The following is a 25,318-nucleotide window of genomic DNA, read 5'->3' as shown; positions in this document are numbered from 1 at the left end:
TTATTAGGGAGAATTACTATGTATTCCTGTGTTTAGGATCCAGTCTGATGCTTTTTGTATTTTCTTTATCCTTAGGAATCCCAAAGAATATCTCCCTTTTTAACACAATCTGGTGAAAAAAATGATGGGGACAAGGGTTTTTTTCTGTGTTCTCCATAATGTAGGTGGATGGACCACCTCTTAATTAGCTATCACCAATTAAAGATGTCTTGGGATGTTCAAGGGAGAGGCTGAATAATGAGCTCCTAAAAATCTATTTAGTAAACTGCCTGTACTCAAGGCTCAGCTCAAGTCATCCCTGGTCACAAGCCCTATGGCTTGTGACCTATATAAATTTATTGGTTATGATGCTGGTCTAATTAATAAATCTGATATAATCAATAAACTTATAGTCTTACCCCCAAATCAGTCTCTTAAGATAATTTTAACTGTAACTATGATACCGCGATCACAGAAAGCACTTAGTAAATTCTGAAATAGTTATAAATAGTACAATTTAAGAAAAAATCCAAACCAAAGGGGAAAAAAGATTAAATTACCATTTATCTAACAAAGTTAATTCCCAATTTCCAAAAGGTCTCACCTATTTGATTCCCTCCCTCCAACCTTATTAATCATTTAAATGTTTCATTAATCTGGCTGCAAGTCAAGCTCTTCCATGCCAAGGCAGACTGTTGATTGATCAGACTTGAAAGTGTTAAAAGTTGAAGAACCTTGGAAAGATATGACCAAACATAAAAACCAAGAATTCAAACTTGGGACTAAGCTGTGGTACTTGATTCATTAAGATTTGAGAAAGGCCATTAAAAAGAAACAGTCACATTGATTTGTGACTCTGGGCAAGTCAGTGCCCCAGGCAACTCTATAAGAATATCAAAGTTTTAACTTTGGTTCGGCAGAAGAAGTCTTTTAGGAGAGTTCTCACCCGTCTAAACTAAAAAAATTAAGATGTCACTGGGATGAGGAAACTATCTCCTCACTCATCCCATTGGGTAAGTTCAGATGAATATGGCTGGAGGATCATCAAGTAATTTTGTTTCTGCTTGTACATTTTCAATAACATATAATAACTACATATATTTTGTGAACCTTAAAAATTTCCACACCCTACTTCATAAGATTGGATTAAGACCATTCCCCATTTGGGCAGTGAACTCTACTTAGATCAAAAATGTGAAGACCTCTACTCCACCCGTACTTAAGCCTGCTTTAGGGGAGAAAACTCCTTGCTGAACAATGAAAAATACTTACACCCATACTTAAGCCATGCCTATTTTTAGAACTAATACAAAGGGGTGCTAAGTACTGTAAACCTTAAAATTCCTTAGACTTATAAATGTTGGAAATTTCACCATTGGGAAATTTCATACTTGAAAAATTTCCTATTGATAGTGGGTCTTGACTATTGGAATGTGAACTCCATTGGCATGGGAGGTTCCTTCTCTTCCCTTCTTAAGATTACTTTAGGACAGAAACCCTTTGCTGAACAATGGAAAGGACTTTGACCTATGCTTAAGCATAGAACAGGAATTTCTTTGAGTCATGATTGATTTTAGAATTGATACAATGGAGATACTTGGAATCAATCTCCACCCTACTCAGTCCTAACAGGATTGAGTAAGGGCTGCAGCCTAGATCAAAATTTAATTATTTCAATCTCTACCCTACTCAGGTTAACAGGATTTAGAAAGGGCTGTAGCAAAGGATCAAAGATTTAATTATTTGAAAATATGACCTTCAACAGACATGTGCAAAGCCAGAAGACCTCTGGGCGGTCCTGGGTTAAGCTAGAGCCTCCATTGGCACAGGGAAATTGAGGGACAGGTGATTGGTAGATGTGAGGACTGAGGGGAGGGAACTTGGATGGTTTTCCTTAAGGATAGGGGGGTCTGAAGACTCAGGGAGGTGGAGAAGTTGGTCGGTGTGGTTGGTGTGTGCTCTGAGAAGCTTGCTCTGAAGGAAGCTGAAGGTGGAGGCCTCTGAGACTGTTTCTCCATTTTGGTCACGTGAGTAATAGGGACTGAGCTCTTTTCTTTGCCCCAGCTATCTAAGGGCTTGGGCCTTTTGGCACAGCCTAAACAGAAGGGGTATTTAAGCCCTATTCCCTTCTCTCCCTTTTTCTCTCTCTCTATCTCTAATTCCTTTCTTCCTCCTATTGTAATTAAACTCCATAAAAGATTGACTGCTGACTTGAGTTTTCATTTAGGAATTACATAGCTGAATTCCTTGGCGACCTTAAATTAATATATATATCAGTCTTTTAAAGTGATTCCCTTGTAACAGTACCTATAAAGGTCAGGCAACTTGTGAACTTACAAGGAACAAAGAGGTGAGAACTTACTCAGAGATTTTAGTCTACTCAGGTGTGGATTACTCAAAAGTTTAGTCTACTCAGGTGTGACTTCAGAATGGGCTGTCCTTTGGAAAACATCTACTGTGATTGGTAGATGGAAGAACTTAGGGGAGGTGACATAGGAGAAAATGCCCTTTAAATAGGAGCTCAGATACATTCAGATTGAGGCATTAAGCTGGTGAAGTCAGCTGAGATGGAGCTGGCCTGGTGTCACTAGAATCCTTGTTTGGACAGATCTTGTGGTAAGTGATTAAGGACTGACTGATCTTTTCTCTTAGGGCTTAGGCCTGGATTGGCCAAGACTGGCCAGGGCCGGCTTGTCCTTTTCTCATTATTTCCTTTTTCTCTCTTTCTCTCTTTCTTTAATTCCTCGTTGTATTATTAATTAAATTCTCTATAAAACCCAGTTGACTTGGGTATATTCATAATTGGGAATATTTCCCTGGCAACCACCTTATATTTTATTTAAAAACAAAACACTGTAGTGAAAACATATTTCCTGCGGTCACAACTTACTCATCCACTCTCATATCTACTACAATTTAAGTCTTCCACTATTTTAATCACCACAGTTTATACCCTCAACCATTTTAATTATTACAATTTACATATTGTTTAAAAGCTTACAAAGTGTTTTCTTCACAAGGACCTGGTGAGGTATCTAAAAGTACTAATGTAATCAATCAATCTTGAACTTTATTTAACTTCAGCTAGTATTTTTACATACATACAGTATTAAGTCACATTTGTTGAAGGAACTACTTCCTTCATTGTCATATACTACTCTTTAATATAATTAAATAATCATGAATTAAAATGTACAATGGTATACTCTAACTGTTGTTAAAAAATTTTAAATGTTTAAAAAAAGGTTTGTACTTAATTTCTAATATAATTAGCCAAACCATGTAATAAATCATTTACATTTGTTTTCTGTTGATAACACTTTTTTCTGGACTGCAAATCTACATAATTACATTACTAACTCCAAACCAAGATAATGGTTGCCAAGCTACTCATGATTAGAAACTAAAACCTCTAACTAACTCCTCTAAGTTCTTTTTTCCAAACAGTAGGGACCAAAATAAGACAGGAAAAATTTCTCTAGGACAGACATTCACAGAGTTTACACAAGAACTTATTTTTTTAATAGTTTCTGGAAAGTGGATTATTAAAACAATTTTAGAGAGTCAATTATTGATTAATCTGTTTTAGGAAACAACAATTAGAACTAGAAAAAACTGCAGCTTCTGAATTTTTAAAAAAGGTTTAGAAGAGGAATATGAGTCCCTTAACCTTGGAAATTGTACTTAATTTTCAAGTTATCTCTGCATTATAAAGCTGTTTTCTTAATAAATAGATGAGAATTTACTTTAAGGAAAAAAGGCTTTATGGTCACACTTTTTGTATTAGTCTAAATTGAAAAATCAAGAGATGTTAGACCTCATAAACCTTAAAGAACAGAAAATGAAAATCTTATAGGATGAAGTAAATATAGCCAGTGGATTGTCTGTCATCTGTATACACTGTCTGATACTGAAGTATAAATCAGCAATACTTTCAATTTAGGTATCATCAATTGCAACACTGGCCCTGTGAAAGGGGCTGCTTGAATTCAAGATGTGAGTAATGAAATGATTGTCAGGTTCATTTGGACAAACTATACAACTTTCCCTAGATCCATGATGGTGAACCTGTGGCACTCATGCCAAAGATGGCATTCAGAGACCTCTCTGTGGGCACGTGTAGCCTCCCTGGCTTGGCTGGCTGGGAGCCTGACTCCACCCCCCTGAACACAAGGGGAATGTATGAGGCACTTGAGCCTCCCCAAGGATATTGGCCCTGGCTTGGCCAGCCTCCAGCCTGGCCCCATATCCCCCCCTGGCCCCAAATTGAGGGATAGGTGGGGCACTGCACACAGAAGGCAGGGCATGCAGTTGAAGGCAGGGCATGGTGTCATGCACATAGTGGGGGTTTAGGGGGCAAGGCACAGAGTCTCTAAAAAGTTCCAAAAGGTTCACCATCACTGTACTAGACAGGCTTCATCTTTTCTTTATCTAGTAGATAATTCCCACACCTGTAGCTTCAACATCTCTCACTATTTCAAAAGGATTAAAATATAAATGATGTTCTACGCATCAGAAAAAATAGGCATGACAGATGATATCAAGATTGAAGCCTATCATACAAATAGTCCCAAACAGCTAGAAAAATGATGAGAGCTCTCTGAAAATGTCTGAGGCAAAGATGATTTCATGCAAAATAGACTGCATATTAAAATGTGTCCACAAGAGATAAGTTTAATGAATGAAATTTTTTGTCTTCCATTAGACATAATATATAAGGATTTTTTCTCTGAGATCCATTTATTTCCCTCTGAGAGTTTAAGAATAACTGGCTGGCTAGTACTTTACTGAATGAGGTAAGTTTAGGGGTTTGGAAGGCTTGATCTCCATGTGGGGGTAGATCAGAAAGTTCTTCTTTGTCTCCATGACCACAAAGCACATCCCAAGGCTGTGGCATAAGTACACACAATTGCTGGTCTTAATGAGAACAAAGTAAGAGTCTATTCTCAAAAAAAAATTCTTTATTCTTAAGTCCTGGAGTACTTTGGACATGCTCCCTTATACTGTTACGTTATCTCTTTGTGTATGTGCTATCTCCCTAACCAGAGTGACTGTAATTCCTTTACATTTACATATATTCTACTCTGGACTTTGACTATACAATCAGTACTTTCCAGATCAGCATGATCTTTTCAAGTTTCTGCAAATTATCAAACAATATTATTTAATTCACTGAATAAAAAACTTAAGGTTAAATCTGTCTGGCTTTGTGCAGAATGCAATTGTGAATGTGTTCAAAGAATTGCTAAGAAAAGGAATGTGGATTGATAAGGGCAAAACTAACTCCACTCCTAGAAAGAGGCCTCAAAGCACGTGTTTTCAATAGTGGATTAATGTCAACTCTCTGATATACTGTGGTTTATAACACTTCTAAGTAACTGAACTGTGATTCCCAATGAAATCACTCTATGAACAGGGGAAGATAATGTAAGTCAACTCTGAATTTTCCATTCTGATACCATATCTGCACAAAGCCAGACAGATTTAACCTTAAGTTTTTTTATTCAGTTAATTAAATAATATTGTTTGATAATTTGCAGAAACTTGAAAAGATCATGCTGATCTGGAAAGTACTGACTGTATAGTCGAAGTCCAGAGTAGAATATATTCTGTGGACAGCTAGATAGCACAGTGGATAGAGTGCCAAGCCTGGAGTTGGGAGGACTTGGGCTAAAATTTGACCTCAGATACTTCCTAGCTGTGTAACCCAGAGCAGGTCACTTAGCCCTGATTGCATAGCCTTTCTTACTCTTCTTAGAATTGATACTAAGACAAAGGGAAAAGGGAGGAGGGAGGAGGGAAGAGAAAGGGAGGGAGGGAGAGAGAGAGAGACAGAGACAGAGAGAGACAGAGAGAGACAGAGAGACAGAGAGACAGAGAGACAGACAGAGACAGAGAGAGATTTGTTCTTTGATCTTAGTTTCCATAAATTTATAACTAATTCTCTCACAAAATATAGTATGATTTGTGAAATGATTGCTCAATTGGCTCTCTGAGTTGCTGTTTTGTGGCCAGAGAAATGTACCATTAAAGCTTAAACCAGAGGGAAGGTCCCTTCAAGGAATTATTTCTATTTATAGAACAAGTATAGGATTGATCAGCAAAACTGGTCTATGGCTGCTGAATTTTTTTTCCCTTTTTCCATTTATGTCTTGGTTTCTGACAATGGAGTACCTTGGCAATAAATTTCCTAAACCAAAAATGGCTTAAACTAACCCTAATCAACAAAATTCAGTTAATCCAAATGCTTTTAGTTCTAACTTGTCTGAAAATTCACATGAAGTGACATCAGTTTTCAAAAAAGGTTATTATATTAATAGAATTTTCCAATAATCTCCAGAAACATTATACCTTTCAAATGTGTGATCTGAATTTTTCCCCATATCAAATCACCTCTATTTCTTCTCTATTTTCAGGTACTTTACCATTCTGTAAAGAATGTTAATTTCTAAACTGTTCCCTTAAAGGATTGTATTACAATGGGAGATAGGGGAGGGAGGTCAGAGAGGAAGAAAGCAAGTTGAGATGGAATTTTTCAGCAGACAAAGCCTTAAGAAAGCACCAAGACTGCCTGATGGCAGGCTTCTGGCACACAGGGCTGCCACAGCTGTGAGACCCCCTCTCACACACCCCCACCCAAACTCTCAGGCAGCTTGTTGGGAGAGTGGACTACCTTTTCTGTTGTAGCACTTCTTCCAGAGTCTCCTGCTTATCTTGTAGCAACTGTTGGAGATGCTTCATCTCTTGCTGGTAGTGATTTATCTTCTTGCAAAAGTCTTCCTCTTGCTTGGTCATTCTGTGATTGAAATCTCCCAGTTGCACAGCAGCTTTCTTTTTATATACCTGGGGAATTAAATAGCCATGGGGAAAATGAGTTTGGTAGCATGGAGAAGTACTCTTAAAGTAGACAGCTTCATGGTTTGCTTCAGTGGTGGCTTTTTATCTAGAGCTCACCCATGTCTGGTATCAAGACTCAATTGGGTAGGTTTGCATTGATTAGAATGTCTTTTAAATAAGTTACTTGGAGTATATATAGATTCTCCTCCCCAGAAGATAAACTGGTTACAATAGGAATAATGTAACTCATAAAGTTTACTTTTTTAAACAAAAAGATTTTACGGAACAAACACAAAAAAGGAAATTTTCAGATCAAAAGAAAAAGAAAAAACACATGCTTAACTTTTATCCGACACTCTAATTTGAATATAAACCTGAGCTGGAAAAGAAGAGATGAAGAATACTATATATTTATATATATATAATGCTATTTATACATTTTATATCATTACATATATATATGGAATCTTACTTTCATTAATTGTTTTAACTAGCATGGAATAAACAATAGAGGAATAGATTTGACATTATTTTCAAACATACATCACCAAGTTCTAGCATATTTTTATTAAGTCTATAAATTATTCTGTCTATTAAAAAAAAACCTTTTCTGGGAGAGAAAAAAAGTTGTTTAAAATAGATCACAGAAGCAATATTGTGGAATGATCAATTGTGATAGACTTAACTATTATTGGCAATACAACGATCCAGGAGAGTTCTGAAGGACAGAGAAAGAACTGCTGGAGTCAGAATGCAGATGAAAGCACATGGTTTTTCAATTATTTATTTGAGTTTATGTTTTGGGATTTGGCTTTTATAAGATTGCTTTATAAAAATAAACAATATGGAAATATGTTTTACATGATAATACAAGTATTACCCAGATCGAATTGCTTGTCAGCTCCAGGAGTGAGGAGGGAAGGGAAAAAAGTTCAATCATATAAACTTAGGAAAACTTACCTGGAAAATTTTTAATAAATGTAATAAAAAAATATTTAACAAATAGATCATAGGGAAACCTGTTACAAAAGAACTTTTCATAATCTGTCCATATGTTGATGTGACATGGTAAAGATGGATTATAACATTATGATTGTTACTTCAAAGCATGCTTTAATAAAACAAAAACATTTTGTTATTAGAGAGGTGAACTTTCTTGAAAACAAACAAAATGAAACTTTCATGTCATTTCTTAAAGAGGACAAAAGAAGAAGTCTAGATTTTATTTCATAATGAAATTTTAGAAAGTACAATCAGAAGAATATAAAGCCATCAGAGTTTTTTACTATTTCAATGTGTACTCCACTGAGTTTTTTTCAACAATTGAACTTGACCTATGTATGCTTTTATGATTCTTTAAACACATTGCTAAATGCCCATAAAATCAGCTACTGAAAGTTGAAAATGTACTCTTTTCAGAGGAATCTTCAAATACATTGCCTTTATGAAATTCAGGTATAAATTCTAAGCTTGTATTATAGAGAGAGTATAAATAAGCAGGAAGGAAAAACGTGTTTGGGAGCTAGTAGATTTGCACTTGTGTTCTAGGAGGGGAGAATCTAATTTTAGCATTTTGAACAAAATTGGTCAGTTTCCAGTGCTAGGAAATGTTTCCTAATTCTTCCAATGGAAGCAACCATAATGAAATAATACATAAAAATATTGCAATAAAAATTTGAGTTTGGCTAAGAAGCAGGAAGATGCCCCAGGTAGTAAATTTCATAGCAATTACTTTAAGACTAAGGTGATAAAGTCACTCTGCCTTCAGTTCTGTCCCATAATTCTACCTTTATGGCTCAATTATATCATTTCAAACAAATTAAAAGCTTTCCTGGAAGGCTACTTTCCAATGTAACTGGAGGTCTGCCTTTACAATGGGCTTGAATAGATGAGGAAATACATCTAAAATAATATTGGAATTCTATGATGACAAATATGAGCTCTTGAAATTTAACTCCAAACAGAGCTGGAGAAAGAAGGTTTAAAAAAATTTGGTGAAAATCACAAATTTCCCATTCTCTTAGTTAACTAATTCTAATTCCTTAATATTTTAAAATGTTACTTTTTTCAAAACAACAGATTGAAATCTATAGATTGCCTTATTTGCATAATACACACTCCACATTTCAATGGATGGGGACGGTTGGGGGAAGAGGAAACATTGACAGAAGGAGATCACTTATTTTATTTTTGGCTACTGAGGTCAGCAGTAGCATACAGATATTAAAAATGTTTTGAGACTAGTTCTAGTGATAGACTGGATATATTATCCTATCTGAGGACCAGCCTAATTCAGTCAAGGAAAAATGATCACAACATTGGCCACAAGATAATGAATTTTTCAGCCACAAGAACTCTAGCAGAATATAAGATCCTTTAGGGGAAAGACTTTTCTTTTTTGTCTTTGCATACTCAGCACTTAGCACAAATTAGGCACTTAATAAATACTTGATGATTTGAATTCAACTCTCAAAGATTCTGTTATATGGAGGTTGATATATGCTTGAAAAGAGGAATTATCTATGCTAACATAACTACAGATCCCTGAATTAGGAAGTTAGGTAGTGTATTAATAAAAGGTCAATTTCTATTCAGCATGTGGAAACTTACTGTCTTTTTAAGAAAACATTTACAATATATTAAACTCCTTGAAGATACAGACCAATAGAACAGTTATCCTTTTTTCACTATTTTAGTAGTTCCCTTTTTATTAAAGCCTACACTAAAGATAGTTTAGACTTAGTGCTCAACATCCCACAATAGTGACAGAAACCTTTGAGCAAATAATTTCCTGATTTATGCTTTGCTTTATATTAATAATCAGAAGGTTCTCAAGCGAAGTTACCTCTACGGTTACTGTCTTTTATAGAATCATGAATGATTTTGACAGATACATAGGAGGTACCTTTTTGGAAGACAGTCTTTAAGACTCCTTGTTCTCCCACACATTCAACCAGTTGCCAAGTCTTCCTTCAGTTATTTAAAAATATTACTCTGAGAAGGAAATGATAGGCTTCTTAAAGAATCCATGATACACTCAAAAAAGTTTATGAATTTCCATCTTAGAGATGATTTGGTCCAACCTGCTCATTTTTTAAAAAAAGTTTTTCCTCCAGAATTTGACAAACAATAAACCTGGGACATTTCCACACAAAGGCCAAATAAAAAAGATTTTGGTGAAATAGCAAATCTCTTATGTACAGATTTTTTTTTAAAAGTATATAACAAAAAACAATCCAATCCATTGGGGGCAGAGAATAGATTTGTACCCTATAGGGGAGTAGAAGAGTAACAAACGGTCTAGTGGGGAGGGAAGCAGTACAAGAGAGGGAGGGAGTGGGGGGGTTAATTTTAGAAAGACTACAGGGAAAATAAGGGAGGGATAAATAGGGAGGGGGTAGAAAGGGAAGTAAAATAAGGGTGGGAACAAGGGGGACTGTTCAAAAGCAAACATTGGTGTAGAAGGAAATAGTGAAAGAAGAAAAGGCAGGAACAGGAGCAGAAATCAAAATGCTGGGAAATACACAGCTAGTAATCATAACTCTGAATGTGAATGGAATGAACTCGCCCATAAAACACAAGCGAATAGCAGAGTGGATTAGAGTCCAAAACCCTACCATATGCTGTCTACAAGAAACACATATGAGAAAGGTAGATACACATAGGGTGAAAGTAAGAGGGTGGAGCCAAATCTATTGGGCATCAACTGACAAAAAGAAAGCAGGAGTCGCAATCATGATATCCGACAAAGCCAAAGTAAAAATAAATCTAGTTAAAAGAGATAGGGAAGGTAATTACATCCTGATAAAAGGCAGTATAGACAATGAGGAAATATCTGTACTCAACATGTATGCACCAAATGGCATAGCATCCAAATTTCTAAAGGAGAAACTAGAGGAACTCAAGGATGAAATAGATAGAAAAACTATACTAGTGGGAGACCTGAACCTTCCTCTATCCGAACTAGATAAATCAAACCAAAAAATAAATAAGAAAGAGGTAAGAGAAGTGAATGAAATCTTAGAAAAATTAGAGTTAGTAGACATGTAGAGAAAAATAAATAGGGACAAAAAGGAATATACCTTCTTTTCTGCAGCGCATGGTACATTCACAAAAATTGACCATTTATTAGGGCATAAAACATTGCAAACAAGTGCAAAAGAGCAGAAATAATAAATGCAACTTTCTCAGATCACAATGCAATGAAAATAATAATTAGTAAGGGAACATGGAGAGGTAAATCAAAAATTAATTGGAAATTAAACAATACGATTCTCCAAAACCAGTTAGTTAAAGAACAAATCATAGAAACAATTAATAACTTCATTGAAGAAAATGACAATGATGAGACATCCTTTCAAACCCTATGGGATGCAGCCAAAGCAGTACTCAGGGGGAAATTTATATCCTTGAGTTCATATATTAACAAATTAAGAAGGGCAGAGGTCAATGAATTGGGCATGCAAATTAAAAAATTAGAAAGTGAACAAATTAAAAATCCTCAGATGAAGACTAAATTAGAGATCCTAAAACTCAAAGGAGAAATTAATAAAACTGAAAGTCAAAGAACCATTGATTTAATAAATAAGACTAGAAGCTGGTACTTTGAAAAAACAAATAAAATAGACAAAGTACTAGTCAGTCTAATTAAAAAAAGGAAAGAAATAAACCAAATTGACAGTATCCAAGATGAAAAAGGAGACCCAAACTCTAATGAAGAGGAAATTAAGGCAACCAATAAAAACTACTATGCCCAATTATATGGCAACAAATATGGCAATCTAGGTGATATGGATGAATACTTATAAAAATATAAATTGCCTAGACTAAAAGAGGAAGAAATAAATTACCTTAACAACCCCATTTCAGAAAAAGAAATTGAACAAGCCATCAAAGAACTCCCTAAGAAAAAATCCCCAGGTCCAGATGGATTCACAAATGAATTCTAGCAAACATTCAAAGAACAACTAATCCCAATATTAAACAAACTATTTGACAGAATAGGCCAAGAAGGAGTTCTACCAAATTCATTCTACAACACAAACATGGTACTGATCCCAAAGCCAGGCAGGTCAAAAACAGAGAAAGAAAACTATAGACCAATCTCCCTAATGAATATAGACGCAAAAATCTTAAATAGGATACTAGCAAAAAGACTCCAGCAAGTCATCACAAGGGTCATCCACTATGACCAGGCAGGATTCATACCAGGAATGCAAGGATGGTTCAATATTAGGAAAACCATCCACATAATTGAGAACAAGCAAACTGACAAAAATCACATGATTATCTCAATAGTTGCAGAAAAAGCCTTTGATAAAATACAACACCCATTCCTATTGAAAACACTAGAAAGTATAGGAATAGAAGGGCCTTTCCTAAAAATAATAAACAGTATATATCTAAAACCATCAGCAAATATCATCTGCAATGGGGATAAAATAGAAGCCTTTCCAATAAGATCAGGAGTAAAACAAGGATGCCCATTATAACCTCTATTATTTAACATTGTACTAGAAACACTAGCAGTAGCATTTAGAGAAGAAAAAGAAATTGAAGGTATTAAAATTGGCAATGAGGAGACCAAGCTATCACTCTTTGCAGATGATATGATGGTTTACTTAAGGAATCCTAGAGAATCAACCAAAAAGTTACTCGAAATAATCAACAACTTTAGCAAAGTTGCAGGATACAAAATAAACCCGCATAAGTCACCAGCATTTCTATATATCTCTAACCCATTTCAGCAGCAAGAATTAGAAAGCGAAATACCATTAAAAATCACTCTAGACAATATAAAATACTTAGGAATCTATCTGCTTAGATAAACACAGGAACTATATGAACTCAACTACAAAACACTTTCCACACAGCTAAAACTAGACCTAAACAATTGGAAAAACATTGATTGCTCATGGGTGGGACGAGCTAACATAATTAAAAATGACAATCCTACCCAAATTAATTTACTTATTTAGTGCTATACCCATTGAACTACCAAAAAACTTCTTTAATGAATTAGAAAAAACCATAACTAAGTTCATTTGGAAGAACAAAAGATCAAGGATATCCAGGGAAATCATGAAAAAAAAATGCAAAGGAAGGAGGACTTGCAGTCCCAGATCTCAAACTATACTATAAAGCAGTGGTTATCAAAATAATTTGGTACTGGCTAAGAGACAGAAAGGAGGATCAGTGGAATAGACTTGGCGTAAATGATCTCAGCAAGACAGTTTATGACAAACCCAAAGACCCCAGCTTTTGGGACAAAAATCCATTATTTGATAAAAACTGCTAGGAAAATTGGAAGACAGTTTGGGAGAGATTAGGTTTGGATCAACACCTCACACCCCACACCAAGATAAATTCAGAATGGGTGAATGACTTGATCATAAAGAAGGAAACTATAAGTAAATTAGGTGAACACAGAATAGTATACATGTCAGACCTTTGGGAAGGGAAAGATTTTAAAACCAAGCAAGACTTAGAAAGAGTCACAAAATGTAAAATAAATAATTTTGACTACATCAAATTAAAAAGGTTTTGTACAAACAAAATCAGAAGGGTAGCAACAAATTGGGAAACAATCTTCATAAAAACCTCTGACAAAGGTTTAATTACTCAAATTTACAAAGAGCTAAATCAATTGTACAAAAAATCAAGCCATTCTCCAATTGATAAATGGGCAAGGGACATGAACAGGCAGTTCTCAGTCAAAGAAATCAAAACTATTAATAAGCACATGAAAAAGTGTTCTACATCTCTTATAATCAGAGAGATGCAAATCAAAACAACTCTGAGGTATCACCTCACACCTAGCAGATTGGCTAACATAACAGCTATGGAAAGTAATGAATGCTGGAGGGGATGTGGCAAAGTAGGGACACTAATTCATTGCTGGTGGAGTTGTGAATTGATCCAACCATTCTGGAGGGCAGTTTGGAACTATGAACAAAGGGGATAAAAGACTGTCTGCCCTTTGATCCAGCCATAGCACTGCTGGGTCTGCATCCCAAAGAGATAATAAGGAAAAACACATGTACAAGAATATTCATAGCTGCGCTCTTTGTGGTGGCCAAAAATTGGAAAATGAGGGGATGCCCTTCAATTGGGGAATGGCTGAACAAATTGTGGTATATGTTGGTGATGGAATACTATTGTGCTAAAAGAAATAATAAAGTGGAGGAATTCCATGGAGACTGGAACAACCTCCAGGAAGTGATGCAGAGCGAAAGGAGCAGAACCAGGAAAACATTGTATACAGAGACTGATACATTGTGGTACAATCGAAGGTAATGGATTTCTCCATTAGTGGCAATGCAATGTCCCTGAACAATCTGCAGGGATCTAAAAAACACTATCCACAAGCAGAAGATAAACTGTGGGAGTAAAAACACAGATGAAAAGCAACTGCTTGACTACAGGGGTGGAGGGGATATGACTGAGGAGAGACTCTAAATGAACACTCTAATGCAAATACCAACAACATGGAAATGGGTTTGAATCAAGAACACATGTGATACCCAGTGGAATTGCATGTGGGCTATTGGAGAGGTGGTGGGAGGGGGGGGAGGGAAGAAAAGAAAATGATCTTTGTTTCCAATGAATAATGTTTGGAAATGACCAAATAAAAAGTTTAAAAAAAAGTATATAACAAATTCAGCATTAGGCTGAAAGCTATCTTGCTTGTGTTGTCATATAAACTTATTTCTCATCTCTTTTAAGCCTTTCTTAAAAAGGCAATCATATTTTCTTCCTTTGGGGGAGGGGGTGTATCATTATCACCAGTCTCACTCCCTACTAACCTGTAAAAGAAGGGCATAATCAAGAAAAACAAATCCACCCAGTGGCCATGTCCAAAAATATATGTTTCATTCTAAACTGCTAGTCCATCACCTCTCAATGCCAGGAGGCGGGTGGAATGGACCATCACCAATCCTCTGTAGTTGTATCTGGGATGTTGCATTGGTCATTGTTTTAAACAGTTGTAGTCATGCTATATCCAAGGATATTGATCTCCTGTTCTGCTCATTTCATTCTGCACTAGTTCATAAAGTCTTGTCAGGTTTCTTTGAATCCATCTCTTTTGTCATTTCTTACAAAGACAGAAGTCGAACACCCATATGTCCAAAAATATTTAGTTACATTTTTTCTGTAGTGAAAAAAAAACTGGAAACTATCAATTGGGAAGTGTTTGAACAGGTTGCAGAATAGGAATCTGATTATGGTTTTGCTATGTCAATGAAAATGAATACTTTAATAAATTTTGGGGTACAATTTATATTGCTTCTGTATGTCTTGGTAGGTGAACTTTCAAATACTACATATTCTGTAGTCATTTTGAATAGAATTTCTAACTTTTATCTATTCTCGATGGGTTTTGATGGTACTGAAGAGCTAATTTATATGGGCTTATAACCTTTTAACTCTACTGAAGTAATTTGTTTATAGTAGGGTAATTTTTTGAGTTCTTGATCACTTAAAAAGTACAGTAACTTTCATTTTTATCTGTTTATTATATTAATTTTTTTCCTACTCCTTGCCATATCAACATTTTTAGCACTCCATCAAATAAAGTGATTGCAATGGAATTCTTGCTTTACAATGGATATAAATGGAAAGACTATTTCTTCTAGACCTTATGGATAAAACTTCTAGACCTTATGGATAAAACTCTTGGTTTTAAATTGATATTATTTTTCACAATAAGGGAAGATTCATTTATTTCTACATTTTCTAGAAGTGGGTGTTGTATTTAGTCAAAACCTTGCAACTATCAATATGATCATGTAATTTTAAATTGTTATTATTATGGGCTATAGTCCAATATGGCCCATTACTATGGTTCATAGTCTTCACAATATTGAATAATACACTGTTGTTATAAAGCTAACCTATTCACAGAGCTTAATTGCTTTAACATGTGGCTATAGCCTCTTTGCCAATGTATTTTTTAGGAATTTTATGCTCTTATGAAAGATATTGGCCTGTAGTCTCCTTTCTTTGATTTTTCTCTTCCAGGTTGAGGTGTCAAGATCATATCTGTATCACAGAATTTGCTAGGATCCCTTCTTTTCCTATTTTTTTTTCCAAGCAGTTGATACAATGTTAAAATTACTTATTCTTTGAATATCTGACATTCACTTGTAAATATCTGACTCCAGGATTGTTTACTTTCTTTTTCTTTTGGGAGTTTATGACTTAATCATCCCCAATTATTTAAATTCTCTTTTGCTTATTCTGCTAATCTGATTAATATTTTTATAAAAACTTAACCTCTTTATTTGTTTTATTGGCATATAATTGGGGAAATAATTTTAAGACTCCTTTATTTTTATTTTACTTTTTAAATTTATTGAATTTTTTTTAATTTTTAAAAACAATTTAAAATTTATTGAAAATTCTTTTAAAAATTTATTTAGATGATTTAGAATAATTTTCCATGGTTACAAGACTCATGTTCCCTCCCTCCCCTCTCCCCAACCCCCTCCCACATATGATACACAACTCCACTAGGTTTAACATGTGCCATCAAACAAGACCCATTTCCTTAATATTGGTATTTGCATTAGGGTGATCTTTTAGAGTCCACTTTCCCAGTCATAGCCCCACTGACCCATGTAATCAAGTGGTTGTTTTTCTTCTGTGTTTCTTTTTCCACAGATCTTCCTCTGGATGTGGATAGTATTCTTTCTCATATGTCCCTCCAAATAGTTCTGGATCACTGCATTGCCACTAGTAGAGATGTCCATTACATTCAATTGTACCACAGTGTATCAGTCTCTGTGTACAATGTTCTCCTGGTTCTGCTCTTCTCACTCTGCATCAATTCCTGGAGGTTGTTCCACTTCACATGGAGAATTCCTCCACTTTATTATTCCTTTGGGCACAATAGTATTCCATCACTAAGATACCACAATTTGTTCCATCTTTCCCCAATTGGAGGGCATCCCCTCATTTTCCAATTTTTTGCCACCAAAAACTGCACGGGTATGAATATTCTTCTACAAGTATTTGAAAATTCTCTTTTTTTCATTTCTGAAACTGGAAAATAGTTTTCTCTTAAAATAAGATTTGCTATAGTTTATCTATTTTTTTCAGTTTTTTTCTCCCTAAATAGAAGTTAGTGTTATCAATTCAATGTTTGTTTTCATTTTTTTCTTTCAATTTAGTTAATTTCTTTTTTGGTTTTCAGAATGTCTATTTTGGGGTTTAGAATGGGATTAAAAGGTTTTTTTTAGCCACATACCTAATACCTTTTCTTTGGTTGTTTTAATAACAGTGTTTAGAGATACAAAGTTTTGATACATTGTCCTTTTATTGAATGAAATTTTCTTCCAAGATTTGTTTAATGACCAACCAATTCATAGTATGAGATTATTTAATTTTCACCTAAGTTTGAAACTGTTCTTGAGGTTGTTTATTGATTATAACTTTATTGTGCTTTGGTATATAATGTGTTTAATAGTTCTGTTTTTTACTTTTTTATGAGGTTTTTATGCCCTATTACTTGATCATTTTTGGGAAAGCTATCTGGCAGCTGAGAAATATATATTCCTTTAAAAATTTATTTTTATTCTTATTTTAAAATTTTTCCATGGTTACATGATTCATGTTCTTTCCCTCCCCTCAATGGGTTATACATGTATTATCACTTGTTTTTCCATTTTATTTCCACATTATTCATTTTTGTAATAGAGTAATCTTTTAAAAGCAAAACTCCAAATCAGATACCTATAAAAACAAGTGACAAGTCATATCATTTTCCTGTGTTTCTACTCCCACAGTTCTTTCTCTTCATGTGGACAGATAGCATTCCTTCTCATAAGTCCAGCAGGAATGTCCTGCATTGCATTCTATTAGTAACACAGTTGATTATATTTGTTTGTTCCACAATGTCTTAGTTTCTGTGTACAGTGTTCTCTTGGTTCTGTTCATTTCATTCCACATCATCCTTAGAGTTATTTTGATTTGCATTTCTCTAATCAAGAGGGATTTAGAATACTTTTACATGTGATTATTGATAGTTTTGATTTCTTCATTTGAGAACTGCCTATTCATATTCTTTTACCATTTGTCAATTGAGGAATGACTTGATTTCTTGTACATTTGACTTAGGTTCTTATAAATTTGAGAAATTAGACCTTTGTTAGAATTTTTTTCTCAGTTTGTTGCTTCCCTTCTAATTTTGGTTGCATTGGTTTTGTTTGTATGAAACCTTTTAAATTTAATATATTTTAAATTATTCATTTTATATCTTATAATGTTCTCTATCTTTTGCTTGGGCAGCTCACAGGTGGCAGAGCTGGAGGGGAGTAGAGTATTTGGGCCACTCCCCTCCCACTCTCTACACCTGCTGATGACATTCCTCACTCTACCCACCCCTTTTCTCAGCAATCCAATGGGAGCACCTTCTCCCTCCCCTGTGTGGAGTAAGGGAGGGCAGGGAGAGCCTGGCATTCAGTGTGGGGGAGGGGCCCAGCACTCTTTTATGGGGGAATTCAAAGGAGCCCAGCACTCAGTCTCCAAAAGGTCATCACTGGTATAGGATGTAATATGGTGATCTAAAACTAATTTTTCCCATACTGTTTTCCAATTTTCTCAGCAGTTTTTGTCATATAGTGGGTTCTTGTTCCTAAACCTGGGATCTTTGGGTTTATTAAACACTGGATTGCTGAGGTCATTTACCCAAAGTCTATTCCACTGATCTACCCTTCTGGATCTTAGGCAGTACCATATTGTTTTGATGATCATAGCTTTACAGTACAGTTTAAGATCTGGTACTGCTAGGCCGCCATCCTTTACCTTTTTTTTATTAGTTCCCTTGATATCCTTGATCTTTTGTTCTTCTAGATAAACTGTTATAATTATTTCTAATTCTATAAAAAAAAGTTTTTTGGAAGTTTGATAGATATGGCACCAAGTAAATTATTTGGTTTGGATTGCCAACTTGTTCTACCCATGAACAAATAATATTTTTCCAATTGTTTAGATCTAATTTTATTTGTGTGAAAAGTGCTTTGTACTCGTGTTCATATAATTCCTGAGTTTGTCTTAGCAAATAGATTCTCAAATATTTTATATTGTCTAAAATTTCCCCTGAGTACCACTTTGGCTGTATTCCATAAGTTTTGAAATGTTGTCTCTTCACTGTCATTCTCTTCAATGAAATCAGTAATTGTTTCTATGATTTGTTCTTTAACACACCAGTTTTGAAGGATTAGATTAAATAATTAAATTCCAATTAATTTTTAATGTGCTTCTCCATGAACCTTTACTAATTTTAATTTTTATCACATTATGATCTGAAAAAGTTGTATTTATTACTTTCGCTTTTCAGCATTTGTTTGCAATGTTTTTATGCCCTAGTACATGGTCAGTCTTTGTATTATATACCATGTGCTACTGAAAAGAAGGCATATTCCTTTTTATCCCTAGTTCACTTTTCTCCAGATATCTATTAACTTTACCTTTTCTAAAATTTCATTCACTTCTCTTACTTCTTATTTATTTTTTGTTCATTTTATCTAGATTTGATAGTGGAAGGTTGAGGTCCCCCACTATTGTAGTTTTACTATCTATTTCCTCCATACGCTCCAATAGTTTCTCCTCTAAAAATCTGAATGCTATGTACTATTTGGTACATATATGTTAAGTGCTGATATTTCTTCATTGTCTATACTGCCTTTTATGAGGATGTAATTACCTTCCTTATCTCTTTTAATCAGATCTATTTTTGTTTTAGCTTTGTCAGAGATCATAATTGCTACTCCTGTCTTCTTTTTCTCAGTTGATACCCAATAAAATATCCTCCAGCCTCTTACCATTATTACCTTGTGTGTGTCTACCTGCCTCGTGTTTCTTGTAAAAATGTATAGTGAGACTATGGTTTTTAATCCTCTCTGCCATGCACTTCTATTTAATGGGTGAGTTCAACCTATTCACATTCAGTTATGATTACCATCTGTGTATTCCACATTATTTTGATTTACTCTTTTAATCCTGCCCTTTTTCCTTTCATTCTTTCCTTCCACACTAGTGTTTCACTTTTAATCAGTCCCTTTCCCCTGTCCCTTATTTTACTCCCCTTAGCACCCCCCCTTCTTATTTATTTCCTAATTCTCCTTAAGGTCTTTTAATCACCCCCAAACTCTTCCCTCCCTTATATTACTCCCATCCCCACACACCCCTTTTTATTCCCCTTCAACTTTTGGCTGTTCTTCCCTCTCTGAACTGATTCCAATGAGAGTAAGGTTTAAGTATTACTTGTCACACCCTCATCCTCTCCTTCTGGTAACAGTATTCTCCCCACCTCCCATGTACCTCTTTATGTGGTATAATTATCCCATTTTATCTCTTTCTTTGCATTTCTCTTAGTACAATCCTCTTTTTTCCCTAATTTTTTTACATGTCATCTTAAACCATTTAATAACACACTCTCTTCCTATGTAATTTCTTTTCTTTACTATGATAATAATAACAATTTTAAGAGTTACAGATATCATTTTTCCATATAGTAATATAATCAATTTGACTTTATTGAAGCCCTTAAATTCTTTGTTTAATTCTGGTCTTTTCTTCAGGAATGTTTGGAAATTTTCTATTTTATTAAATGCCCATATTTTCCCCTAAAAGTATATAGTCAGTTTTTATGGGTAGGTGATTTTATGGGTAGGTAGGCCCAGTTCTCTTGCCTTCCAGAATATCATAGTCCAAGCCTTGCAATCTTTCAGTGTGAAAGCTGCCAGATCCTGTACTATCTTGATGGAGGCTCCATGACATCTGAATTGTTTCTTTCTGGAAGCCTGAAGTATTTTCTCTTTGGCCTGGAAGCTCTTGAACTTGGCTATAACATTCCTGGGAATTGTCATTTGGGGATTTATTTCAGGCAGTGATCTATGGATTCTTTCAATGTCTATTTTGCCCTCTTGTTCAAGAAAATCATGGCAGTTTTCTTGGATAATTTCTTGTAACATGATGTCTAGGCTTTGGGGGGGGGGGGTCATGACTTTCAGGTAGTCCAATAATTCTCAAATTATCTCTCCTGGATCTATTTTCCAGATTGATTGTTTCTTCAATGAGAAATTTCATGTGTTGTTCTATTTTTTCATTCTTTTGATTTTGTTTTATTACTTCTTGATGTCTCGTGAAATCGCGTGAAATCGTTAGCTTTTACTTTAGTCTTTAGTCTATATCTAGTCTTTAAAGACTTGATTTTCACCCATTATCTTTTGATGCTCTTTTTACATTCTATTCTAATTTTCATGGCATTCTTCCTCATTAGACTCTTGTGCCTGTTTTTCCAGCAGGTTAATTCTGATTTTTAGTCTGCTTATTACTTCATCTGATTCTCTTTCCATTTGACCAGTTTTGCCTTTCAAGCTGTTTTCTTTTTTGCATTATTTTAATTTCTGTTCCCCACTTTTCTTTCCATTTTTTCTTCTTTTTGTCTTACTTTGTTCTTGAACTCTTTTTTGAGTTTCTTCAGAATTTGTGATCAGGTTCCATTTTTTTGGAGAGTTTGCATGTGCTTTCCTGTTTCTCACCCTCTCCTGTTGATTCTGTTTTTTGTACTTTTTTTTCCATAGAAATTTTCAAGGGTCAAGAGCTTTCTTTGCTGCTGTTTACTCAATTTCCTGCTTAAGGACTTCTGCAAGTTGCTGGTCATGTATATCTTAGCTTTTGGCTCACAGTATTTTGCCCTGACATTGCCTTTAATACTGCTGAAGAAACCAGAATGAACCCAATGATACTGAACACCAAATCTCACTGCCAGTGTCTGCAGCCTCCAGGGGTAGGTCTGGGATGCTTTTTTGTTAATGTTGCCTAGATCCTGGCTCTGCATTTGGCACAGTAGGGGTGGGAGAAGGGTGGTCAGCCTGTGCTTTTCCTTATGCAGTTTTCCCCTCTTATATTGTGGAAATCTACTCTCTCTGCCTACATTTTATGTCGTGTTTAGTGGAAGAACCCCCTCATTCAACCTGCTTTGACTTCTGTCCTTTTGAAACACTTTTCAAAGATTGTTTTGGAAGGATATTAAGAGCAGTTTCAGGATTTCTCTGCTATTATGCTGCCATCTTGGATACATCTCTATCTATATTCCTTTTATTCTATTCAGTTATCACCAGAGATTGATCTTTCTAAAATTCTCTTTATTCTTAGTTTCTTGATTTTTTTATAGCTTCACTGAAGTGTTCCATCATTGTAATTTTGTTCTTTTAGTTCTCCCTGTAGTTTGATTAATTTTTCTTTTAAATATTTAGATGCTATACCATTCAGCATATAAATATTAAGTAGGGATATTATTTCATTGTCTATAGTGCCATTAAGCACCTTTACATAGTTTCCTTATTTGTCTGTTGTAATTATGTCCATTTTTACAATTTCCTTTTCTGAAATCAAGATTATGACTCTTATTTTTTTTAAACTCTTACCTTCCATCTTGGAATAAATATTGTGTATTGTTCCAAGGCAGATGAGTGGTATGGGCTAGGCAATGGGGATTAAAATGACTTGCCCAGGGTCACATGGCTAGGAAGTATCTCAGGCTAACTTTGAACCCAGGACTTTCTGTTTTGGGGCCTGGCTCTCAATCCACTGAATCACCTAGCTGCCCTCTAAACTCATTACTTAAAAAAAAAATCTATCCAAAGCATAACTAATTCTGGTCCAGCAAAAGAATTTAACTTTGTGTTTTAATGTTTCAAGTGTGTTTCTTGGAAACAATATATTGTTGAATTATTTCTAATCCATTCTGCTGCCTGCTTTCATTTTATTGGTGATTTTATACTATCTATGTATTTCTCTCCATCTCATATTTCTTCTGTTCTTTACAAAGAAGAAAGTGATAAGGAGGAATATGATCAACACAAGTGATTTTTTACACTGCCCTAACTCTTCTCCCTTTAAACTCCTAGCACTGGTTCTTACATCTCCTCTGCCCCATTTCCAAACTCCCTTTTCATAATCGACACACACACCATCACACTATATTCTATTGTAAGAATCAATTTAATTTGAGGCTCAGGAAATACTTCTTTTTGAGGGTTTTGAGGGTAGGCATAACATAGGCACATAACATAGTGCAATCAATCCTTGGAGAAATTTTCAAAAAGCCCTGATCTGATTATGTCACTTCCCTGCCAAGAAGCTCCCTATAGTCTATAGGTAAAATATGGACTCTTCTTTTTGAAATTTTAAGCCCTTTATAATCTGACCCCAACCTACTTTTCCAGCCTTAGGATCAGTCAATCAAAAAGCATTTATCAGGTAACTACCATGTTTCGGGTACTGAGCTTGACACTGAAGATACACATATATGTTTCTTTACTTTCTACCTAAAGTCCAGTCAAACTAGCCTTCCTTCTATTCCTCACATATGAAATAATATCTAATTCCCACTGACTTTGCACTGGTTGTCCCTTCCTTACCTATGCCTCTTAGATTTCCCCTGTTTCCTCCAAAATTCAGTACTAATACCATACACCTCTTAACATGAATTTTTCCCCAATTCCCTACTTCTGAGTCTTCCCTCCCTAAATATCCTTTATTTTTTATCTGTATTTTTTTCTGAATATACCTATTTACATACATGTTGCTTCTCTTAATAAAAAATAAGCTCCATGAGAACACAGTTTGTTAAATTTTTTGGTTTTGCACATTTCCCACACCTGGCACAGAGTATGTACTTTAAAATGCACAGTGATTGATTGATACAGATATGCCTCTCTATTGAAGTTACTCAAATTTACCCCATTTTGATATAAGGCAACTGAGGGTTCCATTTAGTTATTATATATTTTAAAAGCTTTAAGTTCAAATAAAGGTTATTAATGGAAAAAATTAAATTCAAATGCCAGTACTTCTTACCTGCTCATATCAGTGAGCCAATGCCACTGCTTATAGTAACTGAACTCTCTTCTCCCTCACATTATAGGAACCAAACAGAGATCAGAGAAAACCAGTAAAAGAGGCAGCTAGTATATAAGTACAGTGGAAAGAACACAGGATTTGGTTTCAAAACCCACCTTTGATGCCTACTAGTTATATGATATTGGGTAAGTTCCTCAACCTTCATGGGTCTCAGTTTCTTCAATTGTTGAAATGAGGAAATTGGACCAGATGACCTCTAAAACCTCTACCAGTTCTGAATCTATGATCCTATAACTAAAATCACTGATGTCTTTGAGTATCTTCCTTGGTTTAGAACACCATAAAAATGGAATTCAATATAGCAATTATATTTTGAAAAGGAAATGAAGAGTCATTATGTATAATGGGAAGGGGGTTGGCCCGCAGCCCTCCCAGGAAAGGAAAGATAGAAGGTTGACCTTGAGGGAAGGACTGATCATAGATAGGTGTGGACTGCTACATTATGGGTTGATATATGAAGAACTGCAGCCAAAAAAAAGCACAATAGAAGTTGTCCATTAACTAGATGAGTTTTAAAATATAAAATTATTACCCTGTTGCTGCATAAAATTCATGGTACCTTTGTACCTGATAGAGTAGAAGCAAGTCTGACAACTGCAGAAAGAAAAACATCAGAGAAATGGAGAAGAGCAACTAGGAAGAATCAGCTATAAACACTAAAAATATTAGAACTCAGTCTTCAAAGACAAAGACTGAGAGGGAAAATGACCTAAAATTATCAAGGGTATAGATATGGAAAACACAGATTATCAGAGCTGGAAGGGCTCTTGGTAATCAAGTTTTATGGCTCAGTTTTATACAGAAGCAAAGGCAGGATTAAATAGCTGCATAGCCTTATATAAGCCAATGAGTAGCAGAACCAGACCAGGTACTACTTCAACTTGGGTCTCTCAATACCCAAGCTACCTTCACCTTACTTTCTAAAATACCAGAACAAGGCCTTACCTTGAAGTTTGAAAGAAATTCTTTTAGGGTAAATAAGAAGAAATACTTAATTTGTACAAGGAACTCACTCCAAGAAGGGTTTAGACTGAGTTCAAGAAAGATTTAGATAGTACCTTATTTTTAAAAGCAGATATTTTCAGTCCCTATCCCTACCCAAATCTTTAATGTTGATAAATGATTAAGTCCAAATGTTTCCCCTCATAAAATGTGGGATCTAGTGCTAGAAGGAACCTCAGAAACCATCTAATCCAACCCCATTACTTGCTGCCAATGTTCAGAGACATCATGGCATAGTGAACAGAGCATTAGATTTTAATTCTAAAATACCTGAGTTTAAATCCTTCCCCAGACACTTGCTCTATTGTTGCAGGCAAACCATTTAAGCTCTTTCAGAACTGTTTTGGAGAATTTTGAGAGGTCACAGAGATAAGAAAAAAAAAATTTCCACCAGTTTATTTTTCAGATAACCTGGAAGTCCTTACCACTTTGAATTTAAATAAAATATATTAAATATATCTTAAGTTGTTTGAGACAACCAGTGACCTCTCCTACTCAGATACACAAGTTTTGGCATTTTGCAATAAATATAAAGATAACAATTGAGATAAAAATCTGGATAATTTGG

General features: G+C 35.0%; 1 protein-coding gene across 4 annotated transcripts in view; it reads right to left on the bottom strand.

The window, feature by feature from the left end:
* The window catches only part of CEP89 (centrosomal protein 89), a 189,012-nt gene that overhangs the window by 18,046 nt on the left and 145,648 nt on the right, over positions 1–25,318 (bottom strand). For all 4 annotated transcript variants that reach the window (XM_007474766.3, XM_056812204.1, XM_001367361.5 and 1 more), the window contains one exon: positions 6,653–6,822. In XM_007474766.3, coding sequence (XP_007474828.1) covers positions 6,653–6,822 — 170 coding nt within the window. The remainder of the gene's footprint in view (positions 1–6,652; positions 6,823–25,318) is intronic.

Source organism: Monodelphis domestica, chromosome 1, assembly GCF_027887165.1.
Source record: "Monodelphis domestica isolate mMonDom1 chromosome 1, mMonDom1.pri, whole genome shotgun sequence".
Lineage (NCBI taxonomy): Eukaryota > Metazoa > Chordata > Mammalia > Didelphimorphia > Didelphidae > Monodelphis > Monodelphis domestica.
This window is presented reverse-complemented; position numbering and strand designations above follow the sequence as displayed.